Source organism: Bombus impatiens, unplaced genomic scaffold (genome assembly GCF_000188095.3).
Source record: "Bombus impatiens unplaced genomic scaffold, BIMP_2.2 scf_1055, whole genome shotgun sequence".
NCBI classification, from domain to species: Eukaryota; Metazoa; Arthropoda; class Insecta; order Hymenoptera; family Apidae; genus Bombus; species Bombus impatiens.
Window position 1 is genome coordinate 385,925 of NT_177474.1, and position 16,111 is coordinate 402,035.

Consider the following 16,111-nt stretch of genomic DNA (forward strand, 5'->3'; position numbering starts at 1 on the left):
TATCCGATAATAGTTTAATTAATATTATGATAATAGTTTAATCATTACCTGCACAGCTTTTTAATCAACGCAGTTGCATTTCGTGTGATCGATCTAGGAAATTCTATAGCGTCGATTCCTTTTAAAATAATGTTATAAGTTTTCATTGGATCGCCACCAGTGAATGGCGGTGTACCCGTGAGAAGTTCGAACATCAGTACACCAAGGGACCAGTAATCGGCACTGATATCGTGTCCCTTATTTAAAATAACTTCCGGTGCAACATACTCGGGTGTACCACAGAAAGTCCACGTTTTTCTCCCGTGATCCAAACGCTTGGCAAAACCAAAGTCAACCAGTTTTACGTATCTAAAAAATATGACTATCGTTTAAGAATGTCGTCGATGTTACGTTGCCGTATCACATCTATGTACAGTGATACGTGTCGGAGGAAATTTTCTTTACCTCATCCTGTACGTTAGATCTACGTTAAAAATCATCTTACCCTTGACTATCAAGCAAAAGATTCTCCGGTTTGAGATCTCTGTATATAATGTTCCTAGAGTGAAGATAATCGAAAGCTTCGACGACACAAGCGGTGTAAAATCGTGTCGTGCCGTCGTCAAAATGACCTTTGTCCCTTAGAACAGTCCAGAGTTCGCCACCAAGGCAAGCTTCCATCAGCATATAAAGATATTTCCTGTCTTTGAACGTTTTGAACAGCTTCACGACAAAGTCGCAATCAGCTTCACCCATAATTCTTTTCTCCGACATAATGTGTTGCTGTTGTCGTGTTTCAACGATCTGGGCTTTCTTCATCTGTTTTAGAGCGAAGGATCTACTGCTGTCCCCGACTATTTGAACCAACTCGACTCTTCCGAAACCGCCTACACCTAGAGTAGCCAGTGGTCGAAGATCTTGTAGCCTTAAATCTCTGAATTCCTCGTTCAACCTGTATCAAAGCGTTATTCGGATGATGGATTCGTTCGTTCTATATTTGCACGATCGCTAATTACACTAACTTTTCGCAGGTACACTCTTGTCAGAAATTGAAATAATTGCCAACGAGTAATAAAAGAACAAGCGAAAATGTCTTTCCAGCCTGAAACATTACCTAATAGCGATCTAACGTAATCAGAGTATTTTTAAGAGTAACTATATCGAGATGCTATGCTCTTAAATTACACTAATACCGCATTAATAGGGTTTATTAACAACTAGTTAGTTTCTAATCTTTTTCATTTTTTCCGTGTTATGCGAGCCTCTATTCTAAGCGACGCGGCATTAATGCAAATTGCTGGCACGTCTCGAAGAAAAAAGCGAAACGTTAGCTTAATTGTCGAATCATTAGCACACACATGGTTGTACCGTAACGCGAAACTTACTCCGAGATAGCACGCTCTATTCTCCCATCCTAGGTAGTAGGCGTGAAACATAACATACAGATACACATAGACCAGGGATTTAACAGACGATTCACGATCATGATTATGGTCGTGTATAATTAACGTTCATGAGAGTTAACGCGGTTATTAGTAATAAAGCCACGTTTTACCGGCGTACGATCGGATTGCGAACTGTAAGTTCATAAAGGCTCACCTTCTACGTTCCACGAGCTCGTCTTTATACCGCGTACGAATTTCATCCAGAGACGAGATTAGCTGATTGAACGTTTCACGGTCTATCACCAAGCAACTCACTCCTTCCGGATCGTCAGCGATTATGTTGGCCGTTCTCAGGTCGTCTCTGTGGAAACGTTTCGTGCACTTTAATATTTAGGACGATACCGTGGCATTACGACGAGACGAAAGTGCGACATATAGTATATCGACTACGTACATACTGTGGTAACGTCCTATATTTGGCAAGCAAAGAATACAAATTACAAGTTAAATTTTTCTCTTTCGTCGTTGTTTACCGTTTTAATATCCGAAATTGTTCCCTCATACCGATCGAATTCCCCTATTTTGTAATAATCTAACGAAATTTGAAACAATTACCCTTGAAGCGCCTTCTCGCCGAAGAAATCGCCTTTGCTTAACGTCCTGATGTACTTTTCTTCCGGAGTATCGGGCTGCTTTATCGTCACGCGAACTTGCCCTTTGCTTATTATGAAAAACGTGTCTCCTCTTGCTCCTTGCCTGATTATGTAATCCCCATTGTTGTAAAAGGTCTGTAGAAGTACGTACACGATATGGAATAAACGAGAAACGAGAAGAGTATCATCGAGAAGATACCAAAGCTTACCTCTTCCAATACGTCTGAAATTTTGATTAAAGTCTCCTCGGGCAAATTCTTGAAGATAGGAACGCTGAAACGAACAAAATCACGTCGTTCGTTAAGCGTGTCTTCGCTCTTCCGCTCTGATACAGTTATCGCGTGGAAATGATTTTTACCTCTTTAAGAAATCCGTGTATTCGGCCTGCCGCGAGAGGCCGGTTCTCATCATAATCGTTTGGAAGCATTGCCGATCGATGGCCCATAGCTGGCAATCTGTAGCCGCTGTTATCGTCGCTGTCCTCTTACAATTGTAAAGAATTGCCAGCTCACCGAGCACCTTGCCCGGTGCCAGAGTGCTCAAGTATTTGCCATCGCGAGACACTTCCACTTTACCCTCTGCAAACAAGGTCGAACAATTAGTATTTGCTGGATCTGTCAAACATCGCTCGGTCATCATTTTCGTGCCACACAACGTACAGTATCATCGAGCAGGATGTGATTTTTCCTGAGAACACATTTTTTTTTTTTTTTTATCACATTAAACGAAAGTAAACATCGAACGAAGATTTCTCGTTGCTTTTTCCCAACGCGGCCGAGAGATAAATTTCGACTAACCAGCGCAGGCGATCGCGTTACGACGAAGTTTCCCACTAGTCGCGGTTCACGCTAACAAACGATCGACCGTATCATGCACGTTAAGGAGAATATCGTGCATCAGTCGGTAGAACCAGATGACGTAGTTGTTGGCGCAAAAATCGATTATTACAAAATTCGAGCAATACCTGCGTGGTTTGTTACGCACGATGGAACCTGGCAGGATAAGCTGCGGATCACGCAGATGTACTTTTTACGAAATCTTAATTCCTCGTATTCGTCGTAATTTGAAATTCGTATTTCATTTTTGTACATATTTAGCGTTACACGCGAACAATTTGATTCGCGTTTCTGGATAACTTGGAACGTCTAATATTTCAATCCGAAGTAACTCGATAGATGTAATTACGCTATCTCGAAAATCCTGCAATCCAGCGGACGCATGCTGTTGAAATCTTCGCAGCAGATAATCAAAAACACATTAGACGACTCGTCAAGCTTATGCTATATAACGCATACAAATCATATTCTTCTATCATACGTGGAAACATCAAAGATACGATCGTATCGACAGAATCGGGCTTTTCGAAATTCCTTTCATCGATCGTACTTTTATTCGATGATAAACCGCGCCGCTATCATCGAAGAAGCGGTTCTAACTGATAAATTAGGGGAACAGTCGGGGCCTTAAATTACACTGTTTAACAAAGTTTTCAAATATCCAATGTCGTTAATAATTACTTTTTAGATAATGTTATACCGAGCTTCTTCAGCAATGTTTCGTGATAAATGCGCGGCATTAAACCGCGTGCCTCATTAAAAAATCTCGCACGACCAAAAACCCCGCAAGAAATCTTAAGCGCGACGAAAAATAAGAAACATCTTGTAAAACTGGTAATTTTGCGGTTGTCCGAATGGAGCAAATTGCGTCACGCGGCAGTGTGTAAAGATTGCCCTCTCTGCTATAGTAATCAACATTTTTCAGCGCGTGGACGCGAGTGTGGACCGGATGTAACGAACGTACGCAGTTATCTCAGACCCAATCCCTTAGCGTACAATGGGCCTATTCATAAAAGCATCCGGTACCTGTGCAGTTTTCTGTTCGCTTACCGTTAACGTGTGCATTGTATACTCGATTTCGCCCACGTTCTTGCTTCTCCGATTAGACTGTTTGTGCCGCTATTACCGACCGTAAACAATTCTTCGGAGCGCTATTCCGCAATTCGTCGTTTCTTTCTTCGCTCCACTCGGAGAACGTAAAGCGGAGGAAACTGCTATCTACCCGGCGGAAGTTCCCTTATGCGGTTTAGTAATTTTTCAAGGTATTAGCAAGATACCGTCGACTTCAAAATTTTTGTTACCGATACTCGGCGTGCAATCGGTGATTTTAGGCGTCGCTATCGGATCGCGTACGACGAAGCTGCGATTATTTTCTTCGCGTTGACGTAATGAGAAGAAAACGTTGCGAAAAATGGGGTTTAAGAACTCGTACTATTCGCCGGGAGGAACGAAGAACGTTTGATCGACGTAAATCCTAAAGTCGATCCTTTCGGCGTTCCATCGAATCGATATAGCGTGGATCGGTGGAAATCTGCAAATTGATCGAACCAACGCTACGGTGGTTTGCATCGGAATTCCGAGAAACGCGTACTCGTTCGCGACAATACCCTCTCTGTAAACGGATCGACTTCATCTGGATTCGTTAGATCCGCGTTTCTTTTCTAGGAAAAGCGCGAGCCGGCGCAGAAATAGATCGAGGAAGGCAGAGTAATTGTTAAATGAAAACGATTAGCCAATCGTAGCTGACTGTTGCCGCTATAAATATTCGTCACGAGTTGGTAATAATCGGTTGGCACGATGTACGCTTCAAGTTGAAATATTACCGATGGCTACGCGAAGAAAAAGACGAGAGAGATCTATGAACGTGAACTCTTCCGTGATAAATGACATTTGGCCTTCTTTAGGTGCTGGGAAACGTCTAATTCGTTTCCTCTATTACTTTCTATATTTTCTATTCGTGGTAATCGTTTTTTCTCGTTAGGCGAGCCACTCGGCAGCGAAACCGATCGATTACGTTTTCTAAAAATTTCATCGATCTAATAGCGGAATCCATAAGCGAGCGTTTGTCTTTATAATCAGTTTGATTTCCGTGCGATCTAAAATGGCAATGGTCGAAAGAAGCGAAACTGGTATCCTAAGGATATCGCTTCTATCGAAACCTTTACGAAGAAGGGAAGAAAGAAAGGAAGAAGCAGCTGCGTATCATCGAATCAACTCGTTGCAACGATTCACCTTTATACGAACAATCAGAAAGATTTCTTAATATTAAACGAACTTTTCAGATCGCCGAGCTCCAAGTTTCTATGCCTTAACAGAGCGATTGGCCGGTATCTCCGTTTTCTCCGATCATCCGTCGCATAAAAGTCAGGTAGACACGTGAAAGCTTGGTTTTTGCGAAGCTCGACAACAGCTTGGAGCGTGTTTCTTAACGCGTAACTCGTTCCGCCACTCGGTATATCGTATATCTGTCGTGGAGGCGTGCTCTTCTCGATTAAACGAGGCCACCAGCCGCTTCTTCCAGCGCATGCATCTCTTCGCGTTGTCTCGTCTTTCGCGAAATGCTTGATTTACTGTTGCGCCGGCATAATTTAAACCGTCGAAGGTGATTCACTTTAGCAACGAAGGCGCGATGTTCGGCCTTTTAGACGAAGATGGCGAACGAACGAGAGAGAAAAGGATACGCATTCGGCTCGCTCCAGGTTTCACGCGTCTTCCTCTTTTCTATTTCTGGCGCGTCTTCTATAGCGCGTTCATGATTCGTTAGGATCTATACTGTAATTCGGTAATACGTGGATATTTTGTCAAAGAGAGGGTTGAGAGAAGGGGATAGTCCACGGCCGTATTGTCCCGTGAACGTTGCTTTCACTTCCTCGCGCGCATATAACGTATCCTGTCAAGAACCCGCCGGTACAAAGAGACTTACGTTGCGAACCGGTTTCCAACCGATGCGATTCCCCGGGATAACTGGCCATTCTTCGACTCTTCTCTGGACTTTGCCGATCTATCAGTTTGGCTCAGTTCGCATCGAACGATCGCGACTGCCGCTCGAAAGTTTCACTTCGGTTACTCTACCGGAGAACAGAGCTCGAACCTTCAAATTGGGAAACGTACGCGTACGAACGGAGATTCGAAGTTTCCTACGATCCTATGCGGCGATGTTAACGCGTTCACCGTGATACGGGACATACAGGCCCCGTAACGAACCTTCCTCTGGGCTGCCGCCTCTTTTTTTTATATCGCCGTCATCTTTCCACATTTCTCAACGAAATAAACGCTAATTAAGTATTTGCAAGACAAAGTTACGTAACACGTAATAATAGCGAGAAATTCTACGAGACTCGTTTGCTCCTTAGAGGCAAAAATGTAACGACTTGTTGGTTGTACGGCTGTTATTTGTCCCGTGCCGCTAAGGATACTTTATATCGTACGTATCAATTGGACTAAAACAATTGTAATACGTTGTAACGCATTTGACAAAATTTTCAAACGTGAAAGCGCGATACAAAACATACGCCGAGACGAGTATGGCACGGCAGAGTCCCGTATCGTGAAATAGAAAAGTCTTTAAAAGAATCTGTCGCGGTGAACGCGTCAAGCTATTTGCGACGACGACCTCGTAACTTCGATCGATCGTTTTTATTTTTTCATATTTCCGCGTACATTTAAAAATATGTGTCGTTTAAGATCACGCGTGCGAGCGAACGCTCCTCGAGCTGTGTTATCGCGATTTACTTATTTTCTCTGAATAGATTAACACGGTGGTGTCGTTACGAGGATTTTCTGCTTCAAAGTCTGTTCGCATAGCGAAGCGGTAAACGAACGGAGAAAACGAGACCCCATGCACCTGAAGGTTAAACGTTCAGCCACGATGAAAGCCCGCGTCCCGATAAAAATTCCTCGCGTGACGGATACTCGAGAAAGTTATTTCCTCGTAAACTATAAATAACGATAGCGAAAAGCGTTTCAAAGGACAAGGTTTCGGAGCTGTGCCAACGCGAATTTCACCAGAACGTTCGTACTTGACATTAATATTCAACATCTCGAGGGACGATCGTAAAGTTTAATTTTTCCCACAGTTCTTTCAAATCTCCGCTGACCTCGTATTACGTTCCGCTATACCTTTTCTAACCTATTACGTTATATTATCGTAGGAAGTGATCGTAAATAAGGTATTTATCCAGATGTTCAATAGGAGTCGCGTTACAGCACGACGGAGCGTCGGATTACCATTCAGAAGGCAGAAAATAAAATAAAAAATAAAAAAAAAGAGAAAAAAACGACGGTTTCGCAAATGGGAAAGGGATTGAAAATCTAGGAACGCGCTAGCCCCTGGTACTTATTGTGCGTAATGCAATACGGTAACGCAATACACTAATGCCTGAACAAGAACTTACTCATTTGCATAAGTTGCTTCATCTTGTAATCAAGGTTGTCTCTTATCTCTAATTCGTTATGCTATTCGCAAATACCATCTGAATTTAAATCGAGATATCGCTCATAGAAGACAAACACGGCGGTGACTTTGATTAATCGCGGAGTCCTTGTCCGAGGTTCGACAATGGCCCTAATTTCGAGCAATTTTTAATAAGACAGGTATCAATGCCTGGAATCGTGCGACGTTAATACAAATTGGCAATTTCATAATTGTTCGTCATAGTTGGCGAAGTGTTGCTTTTAGGGGTCATCGACTTCGTTATTCAATTAAGCGCAAAGGATTCTACGTCCCGATTAGTCGAAGCCGTCTCAGGATGAATTACGTCGCGACTTGGGTAAATTATCGAGGAGGAAAAGCAGCGGAAAATAAGCGCCAAGTCGTTGCTTGCGACTAAAGTTAGGCTCGACGAGATCAACGCGGCCCTTGCGAGTTGAACGTTTGAAAGATGCGAGTAAGCGAGAACTCTCAACGAGTGCGACAGTTTTAAAAGTAGGATCGCTGGCGTGTACGTTTTGCACGCATTTGCTATCGCGTTTCGTAATTTTCTGACACGATTGCGTTCCTCTAAGAGCCGTGGTTCGCTCTTTCGAGTCTCGGTTTTACGAGTCTTCACCTCCGTCCTAGGAATCCTCGTCCGATATTAACGCTGACCTCGCGTAACTCGTCTCCGACAGCTCTTTTAAACATCCATTCGAGGAAACGACATATCGGGCTATCGAATGATCATTTGGAAAATGTTGGGAGTTAATCGGATAGAATTCGAGATCTTTGGAGTATGAAACGAGTCGATAAAATTCGTAGAACCTGGAAACGGACGACAGTGCTTTCCCGCTCGCTGCGAAACAGGATAAAGTTTGGAAAGTGAACATAATTACGTGACTAACGGAATAATGTTACCTGGTCACGAATTCTCGATTACGAAAGGAAAAAGGAATGAAATTCCGTCGGGTTCTCGGTACATGTACGTGACATTTGTAATGACATTTATATACACGCGTTATCCGCGAAACGTTGTATAACCTTCGACCATCGCGAAAAACAAGAAGCGATTGATTTAGAATATCGAGGCAATCTCGATGTAGATAGATCATCTTGATGAATGACAGAACGCAAACCCCGAATGACAGATGGTATAAAGCGAAAACTTTTGCTGGAAAAGTAATTTGAGCAGCGATACTTTTAACCGAAACGTCGATCAACGATAGTTGTTGCAAGATATTCTAAAACTTCCTGAAATTACGCTCTACAGTTTTCAACGACGATCGACGAGGAAATTAAGCAGCTGATCTGTTATATATTTCTATAGACACGATTTCCATTGTCCTGTTGCTTTGTATAACAGACGTTTATCGATTCAAATAGCAAGTCCATTCAACTTGCTACATAGTTTTGTAACACTACGAGAAAACAAAATATTAGAAATAAAGAGCTATTATATATCCAATATGAATCGCAAATAAAGGAAGTCTGTAATTGCAAATGATTAATACGTGTCAGTTTTATTAGAAACCTTACCGTGCAAACAGATACGACGTCTCCTTTCTCCTACGAAAAGTAAGAATAAACTAATTTCTGCTTTCGTAGAACGAGCGTCTCTTCTTGTCTCGTCTTTAAAATGATAAAATTCCTTTCTCCATTAAGCCGAAACAACGTTCTGTCATTGATTTCACGATTCTCTCTCTCTCTCTTCCAACTTGAATAGTTTAGTGTTGAAATCTAGTGCGAGTGTATTTTGCCATAATGTTTGCAAAACGAGCGATGAATCAGACATCGAGCTTTTTGTTCTGGATCCGAGAGAGGCGAGCTCGTGCCTCGCAACGTTAAAAACTCGATTCGAATCGGAATTTTCTAAACGGATACGCCGGCATCGCCAACGTTACACGTATTTCCGTTTGGATCGCGTACACGGTTAAATAGAGTCTTTAACGCGAAGCGCAATATAAATTATAAAGCGTCTTGCGCAATTTCGATAGAAAGTTACGCTCTTGTTTCGCTAGACGAACGTACGGTTAATCGGAGTAGTAAAATTCGATTAGATCGCTGCTTTCTACGGTATGTAGACGTATTATTCGTTCGTATTATACTACGCGTATTCGCTTGTAGTAGAATCTATCTATAGTAGAATCAAACCAGCGAATCGTTCTTGCGGAAATAGAACGTGCACGTACATTATCGCCAATGATTTATTAGCAATTCCTTCTCCGCTCTACGACGGACAATTTAGTAAAAAGATACTTCTTTCTGTACTTTGGATAAATTCGAGGATACATCGACGACCACCAGGTGTAGCGCGAAGGAATTGTTCGAACGCGTCTCAGGTATTCGCAGATGCTTCGAAGGTACGAGAGACGAAGAAAAGGGACCACCCGCTATAGCTGACCTGCCAGAGACCTCGAAGGAGAGAAGCTAACAGAAGAAAGAAGAGGATAATTCTTCTTCGAGGTCTGTCCGTGGTTTATGTTCTATTCGCATATTCTACCGGAGATTTCTACCGGATGTTCCACGGAGAATACGATCGTTATAATTAAAATTGACTGGAAGAAAAATTATTTTATTAACAACGGACAGCGTTTGACGTTCCTTAGACGGTTTATGGTTTATGAGATCGACAATCCTCATACGCACACAGTTTCGAAATGACTCGTTCATACTCTGCGCAGCTGCGGTTCTTTAAACTTTCCGCTTCGACTTACGACGAACCGTGTCGAACGATCTCTGTTTTGAAATACAACGTTACCACTTAACTCTCAGTGGTACCGATTCGTCCTTTGAAATTTTGCAACGCTTAATGGCTTCGTTGGACCGAGAAACTTTCTCGCAATTTCTGCCAAAGTCAATTCCACGAACGAATCATTTCATAGTAAACTATCGTCATTTCCTTGTCATAAATATATTTACGAAGGTAAGTCGTTTGTTTTAGGAATTAACCATCTACCTATCGGGTACTTGGATACGACGAAGTCGAACATCGTGCAAGAAATGATCGGTTCCGTCTCTGGTAGACTGTCGTATGTCTCATTGAAACAAGAATATCACAAGGTGTATCGATACTTTCGCGAATGGCTGTATACATCGGGTAGCACAGAATTTCAAAGAGTACACCGTGTGTGTACAAACCCGCGACAGGCCACCTAGCATGACGATATAACAGGACAAAAAGTTTACGCCTCGCATACGATATCCCCGTCGAAAGGTTTTATTCGAAAGCCGCGTAACTGAATTCCCGCTTACTTGGTCTAGCGGTGTCTTATCGTCAGTCCAACCCGACGATCTCGTTTCTTCGACCCGTAGCGGATAACGACAAAGCGGTTCGTTGGGAAAATGCATGGTTCGAGCGTCGACTGGCCACCAGCTTTTACGTCAATGCTCGCCAGGAACCTTGACTAGCCAGTTTGCAAAAGCGGATCGCTGTCTCTAACGTTTCTTTCCTCGTTATCGGTATATATGTTTCTCTTTTTTCGTGCCTGTTCGTCGAACTAGGTCAATGGATTCGTTCTTCTAGCGACATCGAACGCGTCGCTAGCGAGGATGGCTCGAATATATCGTCAAGGACGCGAGACCACTTTTTCGGAGCAGATTTCTTACGGTTTGCCTCTGAACGTGTTCCTTGTATGTTGCTTTTAGAGGAGAGGTTTGTGGGACGATGGTGTCACATTGTTTGAGAAAGATTGTTTCGACGAAAGAGTTACGGAGATTAACGTGGGATTTAGTCGAAGAGACGAGAGTTATAGGATTATCCGTAGGATAGAATGATAGGAAATTTGGGATTTCAAAGAAGAAGAAGAACCGAAACGAGACTGTTTATGTACGCATATGGTTGATAAGACACCGGGATGTTTCTTTAGAAAATATTTGCTGTAGAAGCTGGATATATTACTAGAGAGCTGGTAGAGCAGAGAATGCTGTTAGGAGAAATGGTCCTTATCACCGTACCGCCTCCAGGCGCGCGTGTAAGGAACCCTTGCATTGTTCACCATGAGTCATCGGTATATTTTTCGACTTTGCGAGATACCAGAACTTATTTCTCGCGTGCTGTATCCTTATAAGATTCGCACGGCTTTGCTTAAGCAAGATCGAGCAAGAAAAAGGGAATTGCCAAATTAATGACAGTTGGATTTATTAAGATTCCTCAAGCAAGTCCGTGATACGCGATTCGTCGGTGAAAATCCCCGTTTATTTCCGCGCGTCATTCAGAAACTCCGATTCGACGGGCTATTTCATTCGCGCAAGTGTCAGATTAGAGCGCGTAGCGTGAAAGTAATTCTTCCTTCGCTTTTTAAAGCGCGTTTATTAACAAATGCGCCTGCATTCGCGTAAAAGAAAATTATGATGAACGCAAACATACGCAAGTATTGTTATATAAATCGTTATTACTTGGAAGTTTACTTAAACCCATCTAAACCATCAACAAAAGATAAGAACTCGAGTCAAGCGTTACATTATCCAGTCGCCGTAAGACGTACAATTTTAAGTAGAAACTATCATAGTGGCACGGAAAAGCAGTTGTTCAAAGCGTTGAGTTTTACCATATACATTCAAAGATCATAAACGTTTAATCGTTCGTCGCAACAAAAGGCTTGCTTCTTCTCTAACCAGATCGCGAAGCAGAGTGACTCGAATCGCGTGGAATCTCGGACGACAGCTGTTCACCGATCCAGCACGAATTTCCTGCGATTACTTTGAAACCAAATCCCTCGGAATTTTCAGCGTCCAGTACCCACATGTTGTCAGCCAGTTTGGGAGCAAATTCAGCTCGATTTCGGGCGAATAGGTGCACGACCTGTTTCGAAACTCGCTCGGTTTCTCCCTTTAACTCGATTCAGTTTGAGCCAGTTCGATTTCTTAATATCTTTGCTCAGATTTATAGATCGGTGGTCTCGCGTTTCCCGCATTTTTGGTGGTACTTTTACCGAAGAAGCAAAGAACAAGAATGCAAAGTATTTCCCTTATGAATATCACGAGCCATTTTAATTAATAACGAGGTAAAATTCACAAAGAATTAGGTGAGTTATGAGGCGCGTACGAATAAGTGTCGTCCATGGAAGTTGTACTTTTAAATAACGGTGTCACTCGCGTAACACTGAATTGCCTGTATTATGAATACAATCCTTGAGAAAATTCAGCGTCGATGACAGCGCAAGTAGGTTCCAAGGTTCTGTCGCTTAGGTTTACGCGATTACGCTATATTTTTCCCACTGTGTCTTCTCGAGATCTTCTAGTTGATCTTTTGAATATAATTCTGTCGTCGACTCATTCGATATATCAACGGAGAAACAAACACTCTAAAGGGATTTATACAAAGAGGGCAGACGCCGAGAAAGATTAATCACGAGATGAAAATAAGCGGAACACGTCCTTAGATGAAATTTAAAAAAGTTAGGAGATACGATTGTAACGGGTTTTATGATTATTTTAGAACCAAAAGGCAAAAATTGGGATCATAGGTGGGTATAAAAATAATTCTTGACTCGTCGATTAGAACTAAACACTGTGCCTCTGTTCGAAATCACCTTCGCTTTTGACCTCAGTGGACTTTTTCCCTGACCATGTGTTGCAAGTATATTTTATAGGTCGAGATAAAAAAAGATGTCAAGTAAATATATGTCACTGGCAGAATTGTTAATGAGTTATGGAAAGAAAAGGGATGTACGCTATCAATAGACACGAACGTGCGTTACTACGGTGACGAAGTATGAATAAATAACAGATATTTACATCTAGTAGCAGTCAGAAGCTGTACGTACTTATACGACTCCAACTGCGACTTCGTTTCTAAATATTTAATATTCCTGCCAATATAAGACCGATAACAGCAAAGAATAGAATTATCGTTTGAAATTGGAGTCGTAGGAATACCTTTCGACTACTACTACGTGTAAATATTCCTGATTTATTCATACTTTGTCTATTCATCTATTCATATCGTTCTTTTTGGTATAGCCGAGAGCTGCTACGAAAGACGCAACTTCCTTTAGCGTGAATTTTCGATAATATCACAATGGATATTTAAAACATAGTTCCAGAAATAGAAAGTTCATTGGCCTTCGATAAATACATATTACAAGCTCGCCAATAGTAACAGAAAGCTTTCTATATTTCCATTCGAGAGTTGTTAAGTCGTTCGATTCAAGACTACAAGCGAGCGTATTATAAAATAATCTGAAAACGAAGAAAATAATCGATCGAGCTTACCTGTTAAATACTCTCGTCTCGATCGAACACAGACGCTTTTAACGACATATAACAGTGTAACAGTCGGTACATAACATTATCTCATAAAACGACACAGAAAGCCAGAGAAAACGTTACTTTTACATCAGACAAACGTCAACCGCGGATTACTATTCTGTTGCGAGTGAGAATGTAGCGAAATTTACGTCTGATGACTAGGCACTACTGTTGCCATAAACGGGAGAATAACTCGCGTGTGTAATGCGTTCAGAATTTTGTCACCTCTCTTCTATAACTATTTAATAATGACATTGTTGTTGTTATTTTGACCTATAAATGTGTACTGACAATATACTACTACTACGACAACTACAACTACGACAACTACGACAACTACGACACTACGACACTACGACAACCTGTACATGGTATATTAACCTATGCTCAAATATCGAATACCAGATTCTTCTTCTCTATAAAACGCGTTAGATGCTTGTTTCCTTAAATAGGCGGCTATATAACACCGGGTATTCTTATGTGAAAGATACCAGTTTGCCAGGTAGTTTTATTGATGGAGGTCAGCGGAAAATCTGGGTCGAAAGACCCACTGTGTAGTCTCTTTTCTATAGGTATAGACAGTCTCGCGCAATCGGGCCAAAAAGCCACAGCGTTAAAATGGTAGAAGATCGATGAAAATTTGATTACCCAAGATTAAATTAGAAGCGATTTGAGATGCTCGAAAAATTTCTTGAAAACTATTTTTTATCCACGTGTATCTACGTAGGGATATTAGTATACAGCGAAATTGATTAATCTTGTTTTCTTCTCGGTTAATTTCGACGAAAATCACTCGGACGGAAAATCATTTACAATGTAATAACCTAGAATGCATTAACACAAATCGTTCAGTTTCTAGCTCGTTGAGTTTCTTTTCGAATACAGTATGGAAAATCTCGCTAATCCCGTAAGACTAATTAAAGGCGAATAGCAACAAGGTATGGCAAATGGGCTGGTAAATATTAACTAATTTAGTTGAATAAAATATGGCACGATAACTGCTCGATCAACAAGTTACATAACTCGAACATCCACCGGTCTAAAAACGAATAATAATTTATAACAGTCGGTTTAACGTATCGTAACGCATCGCACTTTACGATCTCACTCGCTTTGTTCAACTAGAAATCAAAGATTCCCCAAATTTAAATTGACTGAAAATTCTTGAGATTTCTCACTCGAGATTGAAAGAGATTTTGAAAACAGATTTGGACCTTCATAGTTGAAAAACTTGCGGTTAAGCTTTTAATTGGTTTTTCTCTGTACGTAGGGCACTATGTTTCACGAGACTTTCTCCCTTTCGTTGTCGATCGATCGACAAGAAACGTTAAGACCAGTCGTCACAGCGAGAATCGCTGATCATGGAGCGAACTCATCGCGATTAATCCAGGCAGCGGCAACGAATATTTGCAATTAGAACTGCGGTTTGCAGCAAGAACGTGGGAAACACGGAAACACGAAATAGTCGTGCAATTAATGCCTCGCGTTGATTACCGTGTAGTACGATCGTTGAATCGGTTAAGCTGATTAACGAACGACGCGGTTTAACACCTAGACTACCAAAGTAAAACAAATTCTAAAACGATACGCGGCCGAGGAGCGTGAAAGTTGCAACACGATGAGCATCGTATGAATAACAGATGAAACTCTCTCGAGTCGAAATAAAAACAGCAAGCCGCGCTAAACTGCACGATAGTATGGCTTCTCCCATAAAATACAGTCAACGAGGAAACCGTGCTAACGAGTAACCGCGTTCCGTGCTCCAGAAACTAGGGGATTAAATCTGGTCGTGATTTTTGTCTCTACTCGCGTTTGTATACGATAGAAGTCGAGCCAAGCAAAACTTATTTTGTTTCGGTTGAGATATCTCGCGAAGGCCATAAATCTCGTGTAGGTGAATGTGCCTTTGAGATTTCAAGGTGATCTTTGCTTTTCAAATGCAACTATACATTTTTTTATACGCCATTCGGTGCATTTTTTAATTCTCTATAAAAAAGTATTAAGCTACTCGGGTCGAATGATAATTAGATCAAATGATACTTTAACTTTAATCTCGTAGAACTTATCGTAGGAAAGACGAGGAACGCAGCGCTTTACGTTCTCCTTGTTTTTCAAACACGCAATTTGATAGAACTCGATGAAATTAACATTAAAATATGTTTTGAACAAAGCATTTTCGGATACGAGTATCTTGATATCTATTTGTAGAGAATGAAAAACAGCATCGAATATCGTATAACAAGATGTGCAGCTTCGTTCAAAAAGCAATCATCTCGATCACCTAAGATCACCTTGAGATCTCGTCATAACGTGTAAGTTTATTCCTCTGTCTAATCTATTAAAATTCTATAGGAAATAACGTAAAACGATATTCGAATTAATGGAGCATCGCTAATAAAATCGATCAGAATGTCAATTAAAGTTAAAGCAGCCGCGTGGTAGAACGACGAAAACGAAGCGATATGTTGTTCGAACGTGAGAAAGCAGCCAAGGGTGAAACAAAATATTTCCGAATAGTAATTGCGATTTTTGTATCCCTATGAACTTGAATTCTACTAGTGTTGTAGTAGTAGATTGCTGAACTTATTTCAACGA

General features: G+C 41.4%; 1 protein-coding gene across 3 annotated transcripts in view; it reads right to left on the minus strand.

Moving 5' to 3' along the window:
* LOC100744786 (cGMP-dependent protein kinase, isozyme 2 forms cD4/T1/T3A/T3B) overlaps positions 1 to 16,111 on the minus strand; it is a 54,084-nt gene that overhangs the window by 865 nt on the left and 37,108 nt on the right. For all 3 annotated transcript variants that reach the window (XM_024370899.2, XM_024370897.2, XM_024370898.2), the window contains 6 exons: positions 2,376 to 2,595; positions 2,227 to 2,290; positions 1,980 to 2,152; positions 1,579 to 1,725; positions 485 to 931; positions 49 to 348 (listed from right to left, as the gene is read on the minus strand). In XM_024370899.2, the coding sequence (XP_024226667.1) occupies positions 49 to 348; positions 485 to 931; positions 1,579 to 1,725; positions 1,980 to 2,152; positions 2,227 to 2,290; positions 2,376 to 2,595 (1,351 nt within the window). The remainder of the gene's footprint in view (positions 1 to 48; positions 349 to 484; positions 932 to 1,578; positions 1,726 to 1,979; positions 2,153 to 2,226; positions 2,291 to 2,375; positions 2,596 to 16,111) is intronic.